General features: G+C 36.1%; 3 protein-coding genes and 1 long non-coding RNA gene across 7 annotated transcripts; 2 read left to right on the forward strand and 2 right to left on the reverse strand.

Annotated features, from left to right (window-relative positions):
- The first annotated feature begins 60 nt into the window (after window positions 1-60).
- On the forward strand, window positions 61-9,397 carry LOC124304799 (CD63 antigen). 3 transcript variants are annotated; one of them, XM_046763470.1, is made up of 6 exons: window positions 61-198; window positions 2,393-2,655; window positions 6,939-7,127; window positions 7,235-7,405; window positions 8,043-8,279; window positions 8,398-9,397. In XM_046763470.1, exons 2-6 carry the CDS (start codon window positions 2,581-2,583, stop codon window positions 8,605-8,607), a joined length of 882 nt encoding a protein of 293 aa, XP_046619426.1. In that variant the 5' UTR covers window positions 61-198; window positions 2,393-2,580; the 3' UTR covers window positions 8,608-9,397. The 3 variants fall into 3 exon arrangements, with proteins under 3 accessions (XP_046619426.1, XP_046619428.1, XP_046619425.1); XM_046763469.1 differs by lacking the exon at window positions 61-198 and adding an exon at window positions 2,050-2,174; XM_046763472.1 differs by lacking the exon at window positions 2,393-2,655 and having other exon boundaries at window positions 67-198.
- Window positions 1,559-2,186, reverse strand: LOC124304812 (uncharacterized). The gene is made up of 2 exons (XR_006908276.1): window positions 2,051-2,186; window positions 1,559-1,964 (listed from the first exon to the last, which is right to left on the reverse strand). It is a non-coding gene; the product is annotated as an uncharacterized LOC124304812 (long non-coding RNA).
- On the reverse strand, window positions 9,046-12,502 carry LOC124304796 (alpha-ketoglutarate-dependent dioxygenase alkB homolog 4). Its single transcript, XM_046763463.1, has 5 exons — window positions 12,187-12,502; window positions 11,536-11,658; window positions 11,307-11,399; window positions 10,709-11,145; window positions 9,046-10,633 (listed from the first exon to the last, which is right to left on the reverse strand). Exons 1-5 carry the CDS (start codon window positions 12,286-12,288, stop codon window positions 10,483-10,485), a joined length of 906 nt encoding a protein of 301 aa, XP_046619419.1. The 5' UTR covers window positions 12,289-12,502; the 3' UTR covers window positions 9,046-10,482.
- Window positions 12,503-13,176: 674 nt separating this feature from the next.
- Window positions 13,177-22,065, forward strand: LOC124304781 (ubiquitin-protein ligase E3B). 2 transcript variants are annotated; one of them, XM_046763415.1, is made up of 17 exons: window positions 13,177-13,245; window positions 13,310-13,796; window positions 14,062-14,211; window positions 14,833-15,160; window positions 15,296-15,484; window positions 15,565-15,756; window positions 15,863-16,052; window positions 16,211-16,450; window positions 16,564-16,735; window positions 16,847-16,965; window positions 17,085-17,200; window positions 17,343-17,545; window positions 17,646-17,946; window positions 18,265-18,657; window positions 18,836-19,000; window positions 19,128-19,239; window positions 20,662-22,065. In XM_046763415.1, the coding sequence occupies exons 2-17, from the start codon at window positions 13,636-13,638 to the stop codon at window positions 20,832-20,834; spliced, it is 3,204 nt and encodes a 1,067-aa protein (XP_046619371.1). In that variant the 5' UTR covers window positions 13,177-13,245; window positions 13,310-13,635; the 3' UTR covers window positions 20,835-22,065. The 2 variants fall into 2 exon arrangements, with proteins under 2 accessions (XP_046619371.1, XP_046619370.1); XM_046763414.1 differs by having other exon boundaries at window positions 13,237-13,796.
- Window positions 22,066-22,717: the final 652 nt, after the last annotated feature.

Below are 22,717 nucleotides of genomic sequence, written 5' to 3' on the forward strand. Positions count from 1 at the left end.
TGCGTTGCGCATGCGCACGGGTAAGTTGGTATAATACCAACAAAAAGTTTATTCGTCAACGCGGTCGCATTCACCAGAGGACAGTGAGAGACAAGTAATTCGTACAACATTAAGAAATCAACAATGGCGCATGCGTTTTGTATTCGTGGATGCAATAACTAACATATGGCATCGAGATAGCGGTGTCACGTATAACCTGTAAGTATGAATTATTCTTTTGACAGAACATGTTAACGTTTTGGATTGGACTGTACGAAAAAAAAACCGTTGCCAATCTTTCTCAGCATGTGTCTGAGCTCAGTGGTCTTATATAACACATTCACCAATCAAATGCTATCATACTCTTGTAACTCCTTCAGAACTCGTAGGAAAGTGTAGTAGCGAGATCAGTGGTAGCTGCAATACAATGTAATAAAAGCGGTCTTTCATTGACTCTCGGCATACTCTGTCGGTACTCAGCCAAAGTGCATCAGAAATTTAAAATGTCGAAGTGTAAAACTGTTTTGTCGGTTCTCGGTAATATCTATGACAAAATGGTCTATTAAAATACCGCTTATTATTACATTGTGATTTGACATGCAACTGAACAATATGAGTATGAATATTTTAGTATAGAAGCTTACCGGTGCGTGTCGTTTGACAATTTGCATCGTGTTTGAATTTTTTTTTTCATGCTGTATCATATTTCGTGAGATTAATCTTCTCAATTTAATTTTTCTGCCCTCTTTAGCACCTATTTACTCTCGGCATTTAGTCCAATAAACATCCTGTTAAGATCTTTGGCTACTCTTTCTGTCAAGGTTACGAAATATATCCATATCAAAGTGCCTAAATTAATTCCGGGCAACATGTTCTACTTGAATTTTGGAAAAGAGTTTCATTAAAGTTTGCGGTGTGGGCAAATCTTGTCACTACAATACATTACGTGGCATTAGAACTGCAATTTTTGCAAAATTTCGGATCATTTGAAATGCTGATAAACTGTCTTCTCGGAGAGTAAAAATTAGATGGAATCAGTAAATATATTATGCAAAAATTGGTTTCATTTGGAAGTGTGAAATACATCGGAATCTACCCTATAGTATACCTACATAATAGTGTTAAGATACACCCGTTCAAATGTCATTTTCGCAAACTAGAAAGTTTTTTCTTTCTCACAAACTCTAATTACCAATTTTGAAACAATTAATTACGAAGTAAAGTGATTACCATATTCACTACTTTAAGCTTGCGTATTTTTTTCAAAGAGCATAATGTTCCATACGATAAATTGATCTGTGGAGACAAAAATGAGTTCTTACACACAAGAATATAGGTCAAATAACAATCATAAGTCTTAAATAATAGATATAAGATGTATAAAAATTTTGTTAGGATAGGAAATTATAAGATGTACATACTTCTTACGAAATATTGTGTACTGAAATATAAAATGGGTATTTCTCGTGTCTGAAGGGATTCAATTTTCAATGCCATATCGGCAATTAGAATTTATGAAGCGTTGTTAAAAGACTATAAGTAAATATGTACTCGGAGTAAATCACGTAATCGACATTTCTTAAGGCTTATCTCATGTCCCAGAGTATTATTAGCGACCATCTTTTTATGAACCAATCCGTGCTGTTTCAAGCATGACCTACAGGTATACAAGATGCGTAGGTATAACATACCGTGTCACATATAGTGAGATCTGCATATTCAAGATAATTAGCAGGCTCTCAATGTGCTGCTCTTACATTACCACAGATCACACAAACGTAGATATACAGAAGTTGAAGCTGGCAGTTTTCCCTCTTCTGTGATTATGTAGTAACGTGTTATACTCGGTCTTCCTTGAAAATTGTTGGTATATCGTGACCCTCAATACTGCGAATTAGGTGTATTTGCTTCAGGCAATCAGCAGCCAAATGTTCGAGTTTCAAAATGTTTTCCCCATACTGGAGAGCAGCGTGGTAGCTGCCGTTCTACATAGTCATAAATATAAATGTTTCCCTCATGTAATCACGAGGTTGCGCATCAATATCGTATAATATAAGTACGTTTACTATACCAGGTCGAAGTCGTGTATAAGGAAAGTTTATGCGAACTGAAGTGGACGATAATTCACCTTTCCGTACTTGACAGTGACACACGTCTGCCGATCGATTGTGATATACCTATATACCTACCTATAAGTATAGTCTAGCTGCTAAATGATATAAATCAGGGAAATTCCATTTATTTCATTTCTCTTTTATTCAGCGTGATAATTGGACGATCATATCGTGTAAACTGGTTCTCTCCACGGATTCCTCTCCGTCTGCATTGCATAAAAATTCGACAAATTTTCTTCCGTAACCGAGTGTACAGCATTGTTTTAAAATTATTCGTGTATTTTCATTTTTATTATCAGTAGATAGCGGCGCACCTGACTCGCCACTTAAGCCATGCACGGTCGCCATTAACATTTCGCGACTTGAAACAGCCACACGCTTATACAGTGCGAGGAAGTACATCGACGATCGGGAATAAATAACGAAGTGCAGAAGCGGATTTATACTGTCATCGGAAACAACAAGGACAATACTAGACACTTCAATTATGGGCGCAACGCATCTCGACGTCGGTCTACGATGTATCAAGTACCTGCTTTGTGCAGTAAACGCACTTTTTGTGGTCTGTATCGCTGTAGTATAACACACTTTACCTAACTCTCATGTTCGCACAGAGTTACATCATTTCTGCAGCCTTGCATTACAAAAATTATACCGAATAGACTCACCGAAATGCATACGCAAGCCCGTTCTATAATCCCACAAGAATTCATACAATGTTTAGGCAAATTTTCAATTGGGGAAGCTAATTTCTTTTTTAAAATTAACTTTAAACTCATCAATCTGTTTCTCACACTTTATTCACGTGTATGGTTACTTTATTTATACTTTATTTGTCCTGACCTTGCGAAAGGAACGAGAGAGGTATTTTTATCGGTATAAGCTACTCGCAATATATCAGCTTGTGTATTTTTCCATTTATTTTCGCAAATGTTTCAACCTTTGGACTACATATTTTTCTAACCACTACTATAAGATAAAATCGGAGCTGCATCAGACAATCGATGTCGAACGGCGCATTATTTCTTTGATTCATTGTTACGGTTCTGCAACAGCAATGTTTGTATAGTCCAATTTAAAATTGACAATTCGATCAAAGGATATTTCAACCGAAGTAAACACCCAGCAATGACTCAGTGTAATTATACGATCGTGACGAACTTCGTTACATGTACTAAATGACACGCCTTCTTATCAACAGTACGGATAAAGTTTGCCGTGTTTCCTCGGCTGCGTCATGAATAGCTGTTATGAGCAATCGTTGAGAGAAACTGTTGTACTATTCGATACTTCAGTTTTCCGAACACTGTACACGCGTATTTGCCTATAACGTATGAACAGGTGCAGATACACAGCAGTTTCATCGAAATTCTTAACAATATCCAAATTATTTTTTTTATCTTTTGCGTCACTCGTTTCACGCGCAAACTCTATCATGAAATAATTATTTCCATGAGCGCGCTTTTAATTTTTGTGGTATACCCGTAATGCGTCACGCTGATATTATGATATTGCCTGATATCTTGTACTATCGATGCATCGATTTAATATTACAGCCTTGTTTAACGTAGTTTGTAATCTTAGGGTCTACGCATACTGGTTGAAATCGGTTACGATTGGCAGCGATACGCGTAAATTTCAATTTTTTCCCACGTAGATATTCTTGTGACATTGCGCACACTGACAGTAACCATCGACGAATGGCTTCAACCGAAAGCGAACATTATACTTAACGACTATAATTTTATACCTGTAATACAGTCGTTATGGGCTAGATGTCTGAACGAATCTGATGAGTAGCAATCAGAATCTACCTACAGACCCTCCACAACGTTAGTTCGGTAGTTGTTTAGGGTTCTTTCTCTCTATCTCGATACCGTCGTATCACTAACACGTTTACCGACTAGCTGCAAGTGGGACGATTTAGGTAGGGGAAGAAATGAATGTTCATGTGTTGGAAAGAAATAATGTGGTTCATTGATAATCGGTTGATAATTCTGAGTTTTGAAGTCGATACGAAGTGATTTTCCAATTTGAACGATATTGATAGGAGAGACGAAGTGGAAGTCGACTTGTTGGAATATGGGATGGATGTAGTTTTTATATAGTTGGACTGGAAGTGATTCGGAGACAAAGCGTGTGAATTAACGGAGTGATGCAAGAATTAAAAATAGCGGGGAATAAATGCGGATGAATGAGTGAAATTTTGCTTTTATTAGCTTGCGTGAGATGGGGTGGAAATATATGAGCAAAGGACAGACAAGAGATTATATGGTTACTACAAAGAGTGTGTAACGGTTACATGAGTTCGTGGTTCTGATGTAAGTCTGCTTGCAGGCTGCAACTGCAGACACGACGTGCATTATTCGAAATTTTGCATACGTCTGTTGTCAGATGGCAAAAACTCGCTGTGAGGGAAGATTCTGTTTCGACTTTGCAGAAAGACTTCCTGCAGTCTTCTTAAATTTTTACAACTTAATACAACGATAGTAGAGTAATAAGTGATTAGAAAAGACTCTGTCCCAAAAGAAAAAAGGCAAAATTGTATGAAGATAATGCTGTAACAGCCAATTCACTGTACTAATTGTTACATAAATATACTTGTTCAAATCATTATTAACACATACAATAATAAACATTGTTCGGACGCTGGTTTCATCAAATCCGCCGATTGTTTTGAAACTTTTCATTTTAATTGTAGGATTGGTCGGAAACACCTTCGGTGAATGATTGTAGATTGTTCAATTCAACGATCTACATATTTCATGATTATTCAATAGCATCATAATTTTTATTACCTCCAGTTCTTTTGAGGAAAATTTCACTCAAATTTACGTAAAAGGGTTTAGTTGATTTCAAATGTACGAAGGGTGGAATCCAAAATATGAATTCTACAACTTCGTAACGTTTTTATGAAAAAAGTACTACAGCACAGGGTAAAAAAAAATTCCTTTTAATTAATTTATAAAATTCCAATTAACTAATTTATAATCAACTATTTACGGATAAGTATTTAGACTACCCGAGATGATTCCTGCAACTTTTGTCAGAGTTGAATGCACCATACATAGTTTGACTCGACTTAAATATGGTTAACGCTAATACAGTAATTATTCAGACAAGATCCTACGAACATAGTTTCAACAACTAAAAATAAACTGTTGAAAATATTTGAAAATCTACGACACATTTACAACACAAAAGTGTAGTTGAATTACAAATTTCGTGTTATAAAGTGAATTACTAAGCATTCTCAATAAATGTGCATTATAATTTTGTGATTTTGCTTAACTTGGTTGGAAACACGCAAAAGCGTGTTTTGAATTTACTTCATTGTGCAGTAAATGTATCAGGTATATTTGTAAATTTCATTTACGGTACTTGGAATTTACTAAAAATTCTGCTGAATTCGCTTGATAAATGGAATAATCTTATTGATCAGTTTTCAGTGACTACTCGTCATGTCCGTATGGACCGTACATTGTATTATCAATCAAATAACGTCGTAGATTCTCATAAGGTAGTTTGGCGTAGTAGGTAGGGTGCCCGATTTATAATCCGAACATTGCCAGCGAAAGGGCTTGTCTGAGCAACGGTTAGGAAAAGATAATGCGCTAGGTTTTAATCGATCCAAAATGCGTTTTCAACGATTGTAGCTACTGATAAGTTGTCAAAATGGTGTCTGCGCTCACGAAAAATCATTGAGATGAATCGTCTACGAGTTCCTCATCTATTTTTTTTCATTCCAGTTTTACTATACATTTACGATGAAGCTATTCAACTCGTATAGTAAAAGTTAACAAACTGCAATCTACAATTTTTGTATTGAATTTCCAAATTATAAACCGAGTAACGATAAGTTTATCACGTTTATCGCACTAATGTTTAAACATGGTCAGGTCTTCATTATTGTACCGTTAACCATACAACTTTTGTCAGATGTAACGATAAGTTCATAGTTCGGAACAACATAATGCAATAAGTTCTATTAACTATAAATTCGTATTGTCCCCTGAGCACACTATTTTTTATGGTAACGACAACCACAATTTTCTCTGAGTGTAATAATCATTGTTCGTCGTCAGTTCTTACGAAAGAGAAGCACTCGTAACGAGTTCAAGAGAGAAAAAGTTGTAATGAATCGTCTTTCTGTGAAATATAGATTTTTTTCTAAAGATAAATGTAAAATAAAAAATTATTCAACAATTGCTGTTGATTTGATCGCTACCGTTCGACGCTGATCGGTGTACGTAGACCCTTATATTATTTCAAATGTTTTTCCTCGTGCATACGTATATAATACGTTTCTTGTTTTCATAAGATTAATATAAATATCTGTAACCATGTGTATTATCAGCGCAAGCAACGATCGGACGATAAGATGTACAAGCTAGCCGCATTTCAGATATACCATGTGGTTATATACATACCTATACCGGGTGATTATGTGAAAATGTATCACACCACTCGTCAACCAGCTGGCGACGATTAATTTTTTGTGGATTAGAATAAGGTGTGATTCGTTCCCTCATAGGGCGTTTTCCTTTCACGTCAATTTTCTGCCACAATACGACACTAAGTGATTTCATCGGCTTATTCCGTTAGATCCGACCAATGAAATCGCTTATTAGTGCCGATTTGTATCGGAAAATTGATGTAAATGGAAGCGCACACAATCTTCCGGTATAATATGCATACCTAGCTTGCAAATGGATATGATACATTATAAGTTGCGAATACCAATTACTGTGATCGCAAATATAATCTACATGGCGTTGATCAGTCTCTAAAATAATGATTTTACTGATACAAGGCTAATTCTCTAAGGATTAATTTTCCGGATAGCTAACAGGGGTGATGATCATCTCGATTGCCACAACAATTTACGCCGTTTACGAAGACTTTTCGCACTTCCTTGATCCGACTTACTTCTCGCCGGCAACTCTTCTTATGGTCGTCGGTGTCTTGATCTTCGTCATTGCTTTCTTGGGATGCTGCGGTGCGCTCAGAGAGAGCACCTGCATGGTTTTAGTGGTAAGATTCAAGATTGTTCGTTATTTAATAAAATTCTTTCAGTTACTTCATCAAATAAGACGTTAAAACAAATGTTTATTATATTTTAACTCACATTTGCGGTATAGTTTGCAGTGTCGATGTCTTTGGTGCTGATATTGGAAGCGTCCGCTGCGGTAGCTGCTTACTTTTTACAAGATGGAGTGAAAGATGTACTTTCAGACTTAATTGACACCAACATACAGCAGTATGAGAACAACCAGGAGGCTGCTTTCGCCGTAAACTTCTTGCAGTCAAAGGTATTGAAAATACATGTGATCATTTTACACATTATTCGAATTTTCAATGAATTGTCAAATAACGTAGGTCAGCTGAAAACTTCCGCTAAAGTAACGATCGCAATAGTTTCTTGTAAAATCTTTCACAGTTGGCGGGTTAATCAGGCATCGGAATAAAATTAATATGGCCGTCGATGAAATGCTTACGATTTTAATTCAGTTATGAAATGATTTGCATCACTCATCAGTTGTCGAGTTCAATTTCATTTCAAATAAACCTCCAGCAAGAATGTTCCAGTCACGATTTGTGCTTAGACGAAATATTAGGAACATAGAACTTATACATGCTAGAGAAATTCACACGTATGTGTGTACGTGTATTGCCTATATTAAGGGCTTACTTTTGAACATCATGGCTTCGAATTATGAGTACGAAGTTAGTAACGTTACTTTAACTGTGCATCTATAGGAAAGATCGTTACTTGTGCACGCTTAGCAATGCCCGAAATTTAATAAGCCGTAATAAACAAAACATACTCTAATTTTGAAAAATCCAACTCCTTGAAAGTCATTATAAAATTAAAGAATAATGATTGTTTCCCTGACGTTTCGTTATACTTTAGCGTTACTAACTTCGGCTTCGTTTCGAATTTTGCAGCTTCGTTGCTGCGGATACGATAGTTACAAAGACTGGGACGGAGTGCTTACAGCCGACGAGAACGACATGGGGGTACCAAACTCGTGTTGCTCCTGGTACACCGCAGCTGATGATTTCTACAACGTGACCATGTGCGCTAGCGTTTACGAGGAAGGCTGCATCAGTCGGATGGCCGTGATTATTCATAGGAGCGCATTATACTTGGGTACCGGTGCGATCGCAATCGCTATGATTCAGGTGAATCTCGTACATAACGACTATTACCTATAGATCAACACCATATCGTCGTAAGAGTTCTATTCCCATTAGCAGCAGCACCCATACGTATTATTTAATAATTTTTACTAATGTACAGATGACGGGAATAATGTTTGCCTGCATGCTTGGCCGCTCGATCAGAAGACAAAAGGTGGAGATAGAGAGACGTCGTTGGGAAGTACGCGAGAGTTTGGTGAACGGTTATCAGCAAATTGGAAAGGCAGATCCGGCCTCTACCTTCCCTGTAATTTATATGAAATCACCAGATTTCCCCCTGAAACACCCTTACGATAATGCTAATGCTTAGTCGACGCATTATTTTTTACCGCTAAAATTATGTTTATCAATTTCGACACTAGAGTAAATTTAATGGATGACACCTTTATCCAGCCACTCCGAAGCTGAAAATTAATATTCAATGCACGTTGCAGATCAATTTAATAAAGGATTTGCATTGAAAACAAAAGAGAGATATGTAAAAAGGTGAATGGGATACAGATGACTAAACAGAAACAAAATTTGCAAAATTGAAACTTTTCGTTTTTTAGGTATATTTTGTATTTTCTAGAGATTATAATATTATGTGTATCTAGATTTAAGGGGGATTCAGAGCTTCATGTCACAAGTGTGACTGGGAAGTCAAAATATCAGAACCCATTATATGCTTCAGTAGAAACTGAACGCTCCTTCACAACAATTTATTCAGAAACGTTGAGTGTGTTTGGCATGTTTTTTTCGTGCACTCATTTCAACTTATATGAAACGCAATAGCTAGACACCTAACAACTTGTACGAAAGGTCTTGTTGCTTGATATCCGTATAGTTTAGCAAAATATCAGGTGATTGCTCGTTTTTGACGCCACATTACAGAACGAATATGGTATGTTGGATCTTGATTCTAAGCATGCGAAATTCAAATGCTAATACATTTGGTACAAGCAGAAGCACGTGGAGCTGTTTAGTCTTATGTTATTCTAATGAAATTATCCGTTTCAAGATCATGAGACAGGATTTGTAGGAAAATATACACATCGGTGATACAATTCTTGGCAAATTTAAAAAAATAAAAATTAAATGATACTATTATTATTACGAAAGTGATTGTTCTTAACTGGATGAAGAAACTATTTTCATTCATATTACACGTAATATCAGGAGCCATTAAATTCCCTGAACCCTAAACGTTTGTATGAAGCTATTGCAAAATCAAAAATATCGTCGTGTTCCAATTTTGAAACATTCATAAACTAGATAAAAAAATGTTAAACGGCACGTGCTGAGTCATTTTTCAAGAAATCCGTGTTTTCTGAACATTTAATGTGTCGGCACAGCTAAAAAGGAAGTCACTGCTCGACCTATGACTTACAACAGAAGTTTTCTCCCCTATGAGGCAACAATCTAAGTGTATAATTTAAAACTGATTCAACTAATCATGGAGTCACACATGTGATTGAGTAATTTTTATATAACTGTGTAAATACATGCAAAATTACTTGCACAAAGTCGATTTCACGCTAGTAGAAACAATATCCGTAATTTTTTACAAAATTTTCTTACTGCGAGGTGCAATTATTATTCAGAATGGCTAGGTGTATCGTTGAAGTTAACTTTATAAATAACAGATATTAAAAAAGTACATATATATGTGGAGGTATAAAGAAACAGTTATTGCAATGTTGATATCAATGTTTAAAAACGGGTTTGCAAATTTATGAATGTGATTTATCAGATAATTTATAAATACAACTCACATTTACACTATGATGTACATGTATGTATACAAAATATTGTAAAAAATTAGAATAAATTGTAATTACACCGATAACTATGACTATTCGTCAAAAAATTTCCTTAAATGACCACTTGATCGGGCAGACGCAATAAATCAATTGTATAACAGTCAAAAGACAAATAATGATAGTACCAATGGTAATAATAACAATATACCGTGGCCTGATAAATTAAAAAAACGTACAAACAATTTGGAAAGGACAAAATTGATGACGTCGTGTTTTTCTCACAAACATTCGACATTGTAATAACCAACTAGAATGACTCAAAATCCGAACAGGTGACTAATCTTCAAGATATGATTAACATGAGTGTAAAATTCACTTTATCTACAATTGACCATTTATCAATTCATCTAATAACTTACGCTACAATATAACAGTGGTTTCCATCACCAAAATATACGTGCTTTCTCTAAAATTTTACTACCTTCATCAAAATGATCACCACCTTCCAAGTAAGGTGGCGTAAATTCACGATATGCGATGCAAAGACGACGGCCCTTAACATCTTCCCTGAGTACAGCATGTTCCCAGTTGTACCTATTCGAAACAAAGCAACAGTTTACCTTAAAATCACCAATAAATTTTTGTGTAGTTTTTTTTAACGTATCTTACCTTGATGCACCATATAAAACCATGAGCGATCTTGCAGGCATTGGCAATCGCACGACTACATGTTCCATAGCTTCCATATTGGGTTGGGTTTTCTTTGAATCCAAGATAGATTCGACAACAGATGGGTAAGTCTCAACGTCAGGCAAATTATAACGATACAACGCATCTCTGTAGGGTGTCATCGTGAGAACCGCATCGCCGGTGATGTTTACAGTGATTATACGCTCGCCCCAGATCCAGCAGTCATCTATATGAGGATCAATTGATGCTCCACGCATCGGATCGTATTCAAGACTGCATTGTTCGATTGTTTGAAATCCTTGAAGCAAGGGAACGTTTGCAAATTTTTCCTGTACGAATCTCGTTGCTGCGGGAAAACCAGAGAAATTTCCCAAACGAAGTCGACGCCTTTTAAAATTGCACTTTGGCCCGTAATTCTGCAAATTATAATCAATTTCAGTTGGCATTTTGCGCTTGTAAACGAATTTGAGAAGATTTCAATACAGCCAGTGCAAACACTTGTACAATGTAGAAAATTGGAAGATTGACAATGGCATGTTTTAAATTAGGACATTTCATTTATTGGAGATACACGTACCTGTTTTCTGCGCCCGCTCTGTGAAAGGTCCCATGGCAATTCATCGAGTTTTTTAATCAAGGACTTCGCTTTATTTTTGCTTAAGAAATTTGGCTGAAACAATGGTTGTCTTGTTATAATTTGTAATGATTGTCTAACTTTTCCTCTAATACCAAATTTCGATTGCAAGTTTCAATACTACATTAACCAATCATTTTACAGGAGTATCGCATAAATGTATGGAAAGTACCTCTATGTAAACACCAGGATAGTCTATCGGCACTCCACTGTGATTTGGATGTTGATTACTAGACAAATTCCATCCGGGCCAAGCTTTGTCACAGTAGATACAGTAGACATAAGTTCTTTTATTCTGAAAAGTAAACATCTCAATTACCATGTGACCTCATAGTTTGTAGTTACAGTCATTGAAAAAAACTATCTTGATATAAGTCCCGCTATTATTTTGTATTTTTATTGTAGTTTATCCAATATGCTCAGAATTATTGGTCATGTTTTCTGATTCTCTCGAAGAGCTATTATTTTTCTAACACGTGTTTTTTTCTATCTTTGCAAAAAATTTCGGTTCTTCTCATATTCTTTGATATTCTCTTCTAATCCTAGCCCAGCAGTTCGACTTGATACTTTTACTAGAATTTCAATTTTCCTTACAACTCCATCAGAATGAATTTTATTTGTTTTTTCTCCACCATACAGTCTAGATTGAGACTTTGGCAGAGATGCTCTTTTGTAGTAGTTAGAAAAACACTTTTTATGAAAGTTTATTACAGTCAAGTGACACAGAAATCCTTGAATGTGTGAGTTCTAGCACGATGGTTACCATTTATAAATTTCTTAGAGTTGAGGTTAAAATGGTTAGAATCAAACAAGTTGTAGTTACTTGTAAATTATCGGCCAGGTTTATTCTCGGTATGCGGTATATGGTTTCGCAAATCAGACAGGATCGAATCCCTTTGCAGCCGCATAGTCGATCAAGTTCCATACTATTTAATTCGACGAATTATCCAATTACCGCCGGTGACAGATACGTAAACACTTGTACTCGGTACTTGTCGTACTTGTGCAGAACGGTGACGCTTTAAGGATTTCCCCCACTACGATCTCGCTCAGAGCTCTCCCCAATTTCTGGAAGTCGCAGAACGGAAGAATCATGGAGACTAGAGGTAAGGAGGCCGAATGGGCCGAACGCAATGCTGGCAAAATGGACTGTGAAAGTCATGTGAAAGTGATGAACGATCCGCGGATTGTGGCAGCGCTACCACTGCGGGCTCCATCAGCGCGGTGATTTTGAATCGTCGATTCTCTCGTATGCATCCTATTCGTAACCAGGCGCTGGTATCGCTTGTGAATACATCCCGAACTACAAGATCTTTCATCACTTTCACGATCCACTTTTCGACGATTCCGTGATATTCGTTCAGCCTCCTTACCTCTAGTCTCCATGGGTAGAATCCATGGAGTAGTAGGAAAGAAACAATACTCAAGCAGCACTTGGCTCAAAGGCTGGCCCAGTTTTTGGGGCAACGTAAGAAGCATTGTCAAGGTGCGATTTAAGCGCCTCTTGCGGTGTAAGCCCGTATAGCGCACTCACCCCCTTCACCACATGATCTTACGATTCGCCGTTTGCAAACCTTTTCCTCGGATTTAATGTCGGTTGAGATTAGAGAAGCAATCACTCGGTTTTTACTGTTTTATAGTCACTTCAGATGCGTATTCTACGAATTTACGGAGTATGTTTATAAAACGGAGGCTTATAGGTTACGATTGCCGCCCCTTTGCTTATATTTTATAGCGAAAGTTTCACTTTTTTCCGTAAGAGGCACTCAAATCGCATTTAGACAATCCCTCTTACGTTACTTCAAAACTGGGGATAAGTTTTATCGCAGAGTGTTGTCTCCTTCCTACTACTCGGCGGAAGAATCATGAGAGTGAAAATATGGTGAGAAGACAGATGGCGCCATGGACTGGAGATCTTGACCTAACATAACCTCCTTTGTTTGCAGAACGACTCCTTTTTTTATCGAATGTAATGATGATAACAATGGCGGCTGCCTGGTGTTGCTGCGACCTGTCAAATAGATTCTAGTAGCTGGTCGACAATGACAGGACTCCGAGCGCAATGTCAATAAGTGTGAGATAAGCGCAGTGCTTGTTCTTGATGAAATTTAACGATCGTCGTCACCGTCTCGATCACAACAATACGCATTGCTAACAGACAATGACGAACGAAATTTTAGTTAAAAACCGCTTATGACCAGCTGACAATGTTTATCAATTAGGAGTTAAAAAAATTAGTGACTATATTAATGGGCTTTATGTTTACCTGAGAATGTTCAGAACTGAGGAATCTTCGAAAGGCAGTTTCCTTCAGCAAACGAAGGCCGCAAGGGAGGAACGAGCCAATGAAAAACGTAGAGAAGCTGCTATTACATATATTCAAGCCAATGTCAGAGGATGGCTTGCTCGTATCAGGTTCACCAAAACAATATTGTAAGATTCATTATTTTGTCTGTCGATCTGCAAACTTTTTTAGTGAATTTGATTCTTAGAAATTACGAGTGTCTGTTGCACTTTAAATTAATATTAAATTATCATCATGATAATGAGGTCTACTAATTCTATTAATTAATTTATCACTATTGTTAACCTAGGCAGCAAGTAGTTAGTAACAAATTAAATTAGATACAGGGTGAACAACAGACTTCGTATCAATGCGGATGATAATTTATTAATGTTTAACATATTTTTTCAACAGGGAAGATTACGACACGATTCTAACGGAAGAATTGAATACCGAAGGCACTGTACAGTTGAAACCAGCATTACAAGTTTACAAATTGATATCAAAATTTTTATTAATTTACAAAAAGGAAAGAGATGAGAAAAGATTGGAGCGATTATGCAGGTAATTATCATCGTCATGATCCTGATTGTCCTGGAAATGGTCTTGACTCTGTGACTTCTTGAACAACCCTTGATAATATGCTAGAAAAATTCGTTAATTTTTTTTCTAGTATTTTAGGCTTCTGATTTTAATTTTTCATGACTACCCAATCATTTTCCTGCATCAACGAATTGAATTGTTCGCGAGCACAAGATTTCGCTATATTGCGCAATGGTTCTAAATTTAGGTTGCCTTGGTTGTATATTATATGCTAGCTTTCGAAAACCAATGACCAGAAAGAACAATACGATTAGTTAATATTTCGTGATCAATGAGTTGCACACTTCTACCAAAGCTTTTCGCTTTGAAAGTATAGGAAATGAAACGTACTTGTCACTAGAAAATATATTAAGCCTAAGGAAAATAAAGAAACATGCTCGTTAAACATTTTTTCAGAAAAAGAAAGCTTTAGTATTTGCATTTATATTTTCAGAAAATTTATTGGACAAAATCATAACGTCTCATTAGTCTGAAGAAGCTATGGAATTCTCAATGTTAATTATACGGTGCAATCTGACACAGAAGTTACTATATTACTCTACTTTTGAAACTTTTTGAATATATTATGATAAATGTTTCCAGATACCTTGTGCAGACTTTAGATTCGGAATCCCTGAAGCTTTCGTACGTTGGAGTGGCACTAAACAAAGACTATTCGATATCATGGATATCTCAGATGAAGTCAGTACTTCACCATTGTCTGAGTGGGCTGGAAGATCTGAGACCAGATAGGCTTTCAGATCACAAGTCTATCTTGTTAAGATTGCATACATTAGTTAGCTTTACCTCCGCTGGAACATGGGCCATCCTCAGAGTGAAGAACATGGAAAAATTCAGAAACGGGATGAACCAGCTTTGCGCCAACATCATGGGTCATCTTGTGAATTGTGGCTTTTACGCAGTCATGAAGGTAATTACCGAAGAAATAATTATGATTGAATCCCGCAAATTGCACGTGAAATGAATTTTCTTTTAACACAAAAGAAACGTTGTTTATAAATTATTAAATAATTTTTCTATCACCGCGTAATTAATCATTTTGCAGGTCCTTCTGGTGAGAGGACTAGGGAGAGCCACAATCGCGCTGAAACCAGTTGCATTATCAGCTGCTGTAACACTGTCATTGAGGCCATTAATATCGTCACAGATGTCTGATAAGCTTGTTTCCATGTTTCTCATCAACGTGTGCAGTGTACCTGCTTTGATTCATCATCTGAATGTCATGTCGCCCGAGGTAAGTACAATGTTATTCATACGTGTTCTGTGTAGATATTCATAAGTCATGATTGAAATTATCTATGTAAATTTTACCAGTGCATATCAGCGCTCACGAGTCATAATCTGTTTACGAGAAGTCTTGAACTCTTGAATTCTGAACAAAATTTGAGAATAGTGTTCAACGCACTGGAGGGTAACTATGCTCTTTGCTTGTTAGCTAATTTAATACAACTCGCTAACATCGAAAGAGATGAGGTGCTGAAGGATCTTTACTTTCCGTCATTTACGGTAAGAACTTGATCTGTAAATCTCAACCTATAAATACTAATTAATACAAATTACAATAGTTATTTTTAAATACGACAATACCTAACATTGTGTCTTTACTCTGCAGTTTGTTGTAACGAGAATGTTAGAAGCCTGTCAACAATATGTTGTAGCCAAACAGAGTAATTTGACATATTGGCATCCAGTCTTGGGATGCTTTGCGCAAAGTGTTGATACTACTCTTCAGCAAGCCATTCCTCACGTTAAATTGCAGCTGGCTTGTCTGTGGAATGGAAAGATTGTATCACAGTTGATTGGTAAGCCACGAGCACCACTTTTATTGTCTTATTTACTGTTTTCTCAGAGATGTAACCAATATTTCAATACAAAAATGTGTCACAGATCCAATTATTAAAACTACCTAATTTTTTTTGTTAAATATTCTCTTGACTCATTAACTATTAAATGTGCGTAGGTTCTCCTTTGAGTGAACTAGTTGAGAAAGAGATGCAATACCAGCCTGACCAACAAAGTACATCTATTGGAACGAACATATTCCGTCGTGCCTTTTTAGAAGCCCGAACAAATAGAAACAACAGCAACAAAAATTACAGAAAACTAGGAAGTCCAGAAGCGACTAGAATAGCACTAATTTGTTCGTTATATCAAACTGCTTTGCATACGTTAACTCAAATGAAGCTCGATATTTTGACCGGTAAGTCAAGTCTGAAGAGTGAAATTAATTCTTACAAAAATTAAACTTCGAACGTGTAGAAAGATGTCTTTTATGATGAGTTTAAAACAATGAATTATTGAATATTTTAACAGGCTTGTGCTATCAGGATAAATTTTTATACCATATGTGGTTGTTCCTCTGTACGCTCGGTCCATATTGTGGCTTGAAAGCATTTCTAGACCATTTAGCAGCTAACACAAAGTGCACCGCTCCAGAGTTTCAAATGCTGATTCTATTTGCTGACTGTATGACACATTACGTTACGTAAGTAATCGAACGTCGCATAACATTAGAAAAATTTTCTCATAATCCTTAATTTCAGCAAACGTAGAAATTTTTCGAATACATTAATGAATCTATTTTTATTCTCTATAGAATACTGGATGACATGGAAATGTATGAACAGCAATTTCCGTTCAAGCTTTCAGATTTTATAACAATGTCATACTTCTTGAACCAATTTTTGTATAAAGCAGTACTGAATAATTTATTTGGTGAGTCATCTGTCTATTGCTATATGAAACTATAAATTCGTGTGCAACAGTGTTGGACATTTGATTAAATTGTTTTGTGTTCGAACGTGTGTTACGTACTAAAGTTCTAGATGTTACAGATGTTAAGACTGTATCAAGTAATCCTCTCTTCACATCTCTTCACACTCTTCTGATGGCATTATATCGGCGGGACTGTCGGAGAACTTTTTGTCCTGATGGACATTGGTTGGCAAAGTTAAGTATTTACGCATACAATTATTACGTCTTATGTCGGGTTTAGTTGTTAATCAAGTATGAATTACACAACTGCTACAGTTACTATTTGTCAAATCTTCTCAAAGAATTCAAATCACGTATAAAATTTTTTTTTTAAACAGGAGGTTCGTGTCTCAGGATTTCTTGCAGACTTGGAAAAAGGGCGGAGAGGAGCCGCATTGTTGTTATCAAAGATGCCACATGTTATTCCACATTCTGAGCGTGTTGTACTTTTCCGTAAACATGTTTCTGATGAAAAGGCAGTCCTTGGTCTGACTGTGAGTGCTTGTAACAGTCCGCCCTCTACTTTGATAGCTGTTCACAGGTGAATAGACCATTTACCCACATTATCGTACGTTTTACTCGCTCAATTTCATCGGTTTAGTTTGATAATAATTATCGGGTATATATTTTCCAACTTGCAGATCTCGTATTGTCGAAGATGGTTATAGGCAGCTTGCTATGCTGCCCTCACAGGCTTTGAAAGGCGTTATAAGAGTCAGATTTGTCAATGAACAAGGCCTCGATGAGGCGGGCATAGATCAGGATGGTGTATTCAAAGAATTCTTGGAGGAAACGATCAAGAGAGTATTTGACCCTTCCTTGAATCTATTCCGAGCTACGACTGAGAACAGATTGTATCCTTCACCAACATCTTCGATGCAGGAGAATCATCTTCAACTTTTCGAATTTGTCGGACGTATGCTTGGAAAGGCTGTGTACGAAGTGAGTAGGGAAATATTTGACATTAATATCAGGTTTCACTCTTGAGTGAGCTACTTCTGAAAACTATTAACCACTAGACCGATTGCTTGGTTTCAAAAGAAATATAAAATCTCCACATATAACGTTTAATGAATTGAATGTGATCTATCAGGTAGAGGCACTAATATTTGAAGCAAAAAATAATAAACTTCGGAGCAATATGTGGACGTGGGTTTCAAAATTTAATCTCACAGTAGAGAAATCTTATTATTCAAGTGGATCTATCAACATTTTTACCTGTCATGTTCCTAATGCGTAATGATTGTATATATTTCGTAGGGAATCGTAGTCGACGTACCGTTTGCGTCATTTTTCGTTTCACAATTTTCTGGTCAAGCTGGTGGTGCTCTTTATAGTTGGCTTGACGAGTTGGCCTCTCTGGATCGAGATTTATACCGAAGTTTGACATTGGTGAAGCATTTTAAGGGCGATGTAAGGCAATTGGAACTCACATTTTCTCTTGATGAAGATGTTCTCGGAAAGCTTGTGACGCACGAGCTTGTCCCTGGTGGACGAGCGGTCCCAGTAACGAATCAAAGTAAAATCAATTATATACACCTGATGGCGCATTTTCGAATGCATACGCAAATCAAAGATCAAACCTCTGCTTTTATAAAGGGATTCAGATCGATCATCAATCCCGATTGGCTCTCACTTTTCTCAACACCTGAGGTGAGTTTAAATGTAATAACGTTGAACATAATAGAATTTAATTTACTCATGTGAACATCAGGCCACTGAAAATTTCTACATCTTGGAACCTATATTTTAGGAATAGAAATAGAAATAGCAATCTGATAAGAACTTTTTTGTGAGTAAACACTAATACATGCTGGTATCCAATTAACAGTTACAGCGGCTAATATCTGGTGATAATGTGCCACTTGATTTGAAAGACCTTCGTCGTCATACACAATACTATGGCGGTTTTCATGATAGCCATCGAGTTGTCTGTTGGCTTTGGGATATCCTGGAAAAAGATTTTTCCGAAGAAGAAAGAGGGCTTTTTTTAAAGGTAATCATTGCTGGGTGATCGTTTCAAGTGCAGCTTTTTCTATGCATAGTTGATTGTAGCGATCGGAGATTGATCTTACTTTCATCTCGTTTATAGCGAAACCAACATTTATCTTTGTATATTTCAGTTTGTTACGAGTTGTTCGAAATCTCCTTTGTTGGGATTTGCACATCTAGAACCACCGTTTTCAATACGATGCGTTGAAGTCGGTGATGACGAGGATACTGGCGATACGATTGGTAAGTTTTACGTATTTTCTTGATGTGTGTCAGAATTGCAGCAATGGATGAAAAAAAGGGGATAAATCAAAAAATTCAGTTTTGAGATGACCGGTAAGAAAAAGTAGCAAAAACAGTAAACAGCACGTTTGGAGAGTACATCACTCTTGAAAGTCACAAATCAGTCCTTTTTTGAACATTATTTTCAAAGCTATGAATATAGAACGAAACTTCATTATTTTTGCATTTGAATTGTCAATTCAGTAACTTTATTTTCATACAAAAAATGTCCATTTAGTTTAAAAAATTAAAAAGTTGGTAACAATAATGCGGAGTGATATATGCGGTACAGCATTAAGCGGCGAACACGATTCCAGGTAGACGACTCACCTAAAAAAAAATTGATACGTGGTCATATAATCTATGAGACATTCTGTACAGCGTCCTGGAAACAGAATTGACAAAAAAAAGTAATTTTCTCATCTAAGAATATGCAATTTTTTCATTTTTAACGACTTTCTTTTTCTAAATTCCACTCCCAGCATGCTGTGTAGAATTTTACTGCGTACCTTAGATTGTATTTTTATCCAAACCGTTGGGTCGGTTTTGAAATTTCAAGTTCACCGTTTTGAAAAACGTAAATCGTGTGAAACCACGTTTAAAGTTTTACATGTAGAAATTGATAGTTACGAGTTTTAGTCGATGCCAGTTCCATACAATAAATCATACCTGCATAATTATCTTCACACTGTGCTCCGCGATCTTCTTAATACTGTTTAGTATTTACCCCTTCGTGTTTCTGAAGATATTCAGCTGCTTTTCAAATATGAGTCATAATTTGATCGTAAACGTTCTTTGTAATGCACTTTGGTAAATCTATAATTTCACAAAACACTTCTAAGCCTGACAGACCGACATCTATCGATCACATTGTAAAAAGTAAAAAAGAGTTAAAAATTCTATACGTGTGTTCTGGTTTACTTTTGTCGACAAAATGCTCAGTATTGCCTAATTTTTTATCAACATACTTAGCGTTACGGTTTCAGCATCTCTCGACTTTAACTTCAAATTATTCAAAACGTTCGTCTTCTTCCGACAACTGTGGCGTTCCATATTATTTTTTGATATATTTCAGGTTTAACGATTGCAAGCCACCTTTTTTTATTGCTCCAGGATTTGAAAATAAGGAAAAAAGCCTTTTATTTTATCGTTGATACTTCATGGTGAAATTCTCTGCAGTCATGCAACATCTACAGAGATAGAAAAATTCCAATTGAGTCAATATCTGAAGAAAGGGTACATGTCGGTTTAATTCCTTTTTTTCATCCAACACATCAAGCGGTGTACACAGATTAAGTTTTTTGAGTGACGAATGAAGCTACTAATAATCTATATCCAAGATGAAACTGTTGAGATCAAAATTGAATTATTTTTTCGCATCAGGTAGTGTAATCAGAGGATTTTTCACAATACGTAAAAAGGATCCTCAGAACCGTCTTCCAACATCTTCGACGTGCTTCAATTTATTGAAGCTACCAAATTATCAGAAGAAAAGTACGCTACGTGAAAAATTACGATACGCTGTCACAAGTAACACAGGTTTTGAACTCTCTTAAGGCACAAAACCATCGGAATTACAATCTTATTGCACATATTATTTCAGTTGGACGTTCAATGCAAGTTTAGTTCAAATTAGTTTAACATAAGACAATCGTGCACAATACTATGAACTCTCAATATCCACGTATAATACATAGATGTGCATTGTAATTCGGATAAGTACGCATTTTCTTGTTTATCGCTGCGCTAATTTTTTCTTACAAAATAAGGAATAACACCTTACCTTTGGATTTGATGTTTGGAATGATCGTACCATAATCTGGTGTCATTCGATCAATGTACAAAATTCTGTAATTACTTTTTTCAAAATTTACAAAAGTAGCGCAGCAGTAAACATGTAGTATAATCGTCAAAAAAATTGTATGATAGTGCGAAAAGGGGTTGTTGAGTAATGTTAATTAGATTTTAATAACATGTGAAAATATTAACGGTGCCGTTAGGGAGTTGTACGCATTTTAAAGGAGCCAGTATTTTTGACAGCACTGCGTCTTAATTAATTGAATTTATTAGTTACGCAATTTTGTCACGCTAGTTTTTTTTTTCCAACTATAATCATCCTGCAGTATCTAGACCATGTCTAGTGATGAGAAAAATTCTTTACACAATATTATTATTTCGCTTAAAATATTTCACATACGATTGGTTCAAGGGGCGGATCTTGATCTACATAGTTTCAGTGTCGTCTTAAGGCGTTGCCTTGGTCGATTTCGACAATGACGTATATATCTCCAATTATCGAAGTTCACGTACCTCAAACGCACAAATAGGCTTAAAGACCCCGATTCTATACGCAGTTCTGAATAAAGACACTCCTATGCATTTTTATTTGACACAAAAATAAAGAAATGGCATGAATTCTACTAATTTACTATTCCGATTACGCAGAATCCGTGCCATTTCTTTATTTCTTCCGCAAATGAAAACGTATCGGAGTGTTTTTGTTCAGAATTGCGCATAGAATCGGGCTGTTAAGCCTATTTGTGGATTTTAGGTACGCGGACTTTCATATTTGGAGGTATACACGTCACGATCGAAATCGACCAGGACACCCTCTTAAATTATACTTCCCCATTGTGCGGTGGAAAAGTGTACATTTATAATGTGATCAGTCTTGGAGGAAAAAATGCATCAAACAGAGAAACAAACAAATCCAAGAAAAAAAAAAACAACAATAATAAAATTCATGGATCAGTGTGAATATGTGAATACTGTATTGTTTACACCTCAGGTTACGTTTTCAACGGGTCTGCATAACTTTGCCGTCTAAAAAACCGGTCGATTTTCAACATATTTTATTGACACAGGTATTAAGATGAGAAGGCCTACTTTGGACAAAAAGTCATTATGTAGTCTTTACAACGCTCAGTTTATTTTTTATTGAAAAATATTTAGAAACAACGTAGATATTATTGTTTAAACAAGACGCTCCAGATACTGTACGGCTAGTCGGCGAGGATTGTTCCGGGAAATGGGGTCATCTAGAATAAAAAAATTCAAAATTTACCTTTAGTATAATAACAAAGGTTTCGAACGACCGGATTGTTGCGTAAAAAAATTTTCAATACTGCTAAAATGGTAGTCCGTAGAAAAGGAGTCAATTTTTACTAACGAAAAAACAACTTTAATCGTTTGTTATTAAGAATTGCATGCATGTACCAAAAAATAATCACGTCATTCGATAGAAAATATTATGAACTATCTCCAGTTCAAATTCGAAGTCAATTGGATGAACGGATTTTGAGATTTGACATTCGCCGTTTTGAAAAACACCATTTTGATAATAAACGCAAAAAAAGAAATATCTGTACAAAAATTCACACTTTGCGCATACATTGTTCGTATAAATGCAGTAATTCGATAAATTATTTTCTTGGAGTCC

Source organism: Neodiprion virginianus, chromosome 5, assembly GCF_021901495.1.
Source record: "Neodiprion virginianus isolate iyNeoVirg1 chromosome 5, iyNeoVirg1.1, whole genome shotgun sequence".
In the NCBI taxonomy this organism is placed as follows: Eukaryota; Metazoa; Arthropoda; class Insecta; order Hymenoptera; family Diprionidae; genus Neodiprion; species Neodiprion virginianus.

Bases quoted from the DNA above. Each gene is read 5' to 3' on its own strand.
- LOC124304799 (XM_046763470.1), top strand. From the start codon at position 2,581: ATGGGCGCAACGCATCTCGACGTCGGTCTACGATGTATCAAGTACCTG. The intron at 2,656-6,938 runs GTCTGTATCGCT...TTTTCCGGATAG, and splicing joins CAGTAAACGCACTTTTTGTG to CTAACAGGGGTGATGATCAT. The intron at 7,406-8,042 runs GTATTGAAAATA...CGAATTTTGCAG, and splicing joins TAAACTTCTTGCAGTCAAAG to CTTCGTTGCTGCGGATACGA.
- LOC124304796 (XM_046763463.1), bottom strand. From the start codon at position 12,288: ATGGAACTTGATCGACTATGCGGCTGCAAAGGGATTCGATCCTGTCTG. The intron at 11,659-12,186 runs GTAACTACAACT...TTTACTTTTCAG, and splicing joins ACCTGGCCGATAATTTACAA to AATAAAAGAACTTATGTCTA. The intron at 11,400-11,535 runs GTACTTTCCATA...CCATTGTTTCAG, and splicing joins ATCCTGGTGTTTACATAGAG to CCAAATTTCTTAAGCAAAAA.
- LOC124304781 (XM_046763415.1), top strand. From the start codon at position 13,636: ATGTTCAGAACTGAGGAATCTTCGAAAGGCAGTTTCCTTCAGCAAACG. The intron at 14,212-14,832 runs GTAATTATCATC...AAATGTTTCCAG, and splicing joins AGATTGGAGCGATTATGCAG to ATACCTTGTGCAGACTTTAG. The intron at 16,451-16,563 runs GTAAGTCAAGTC...ATATTTTAACAG, and splicing joins GAAGCTCGATATTTTGACCG to GCTTGTGCTATCAGGATAAA.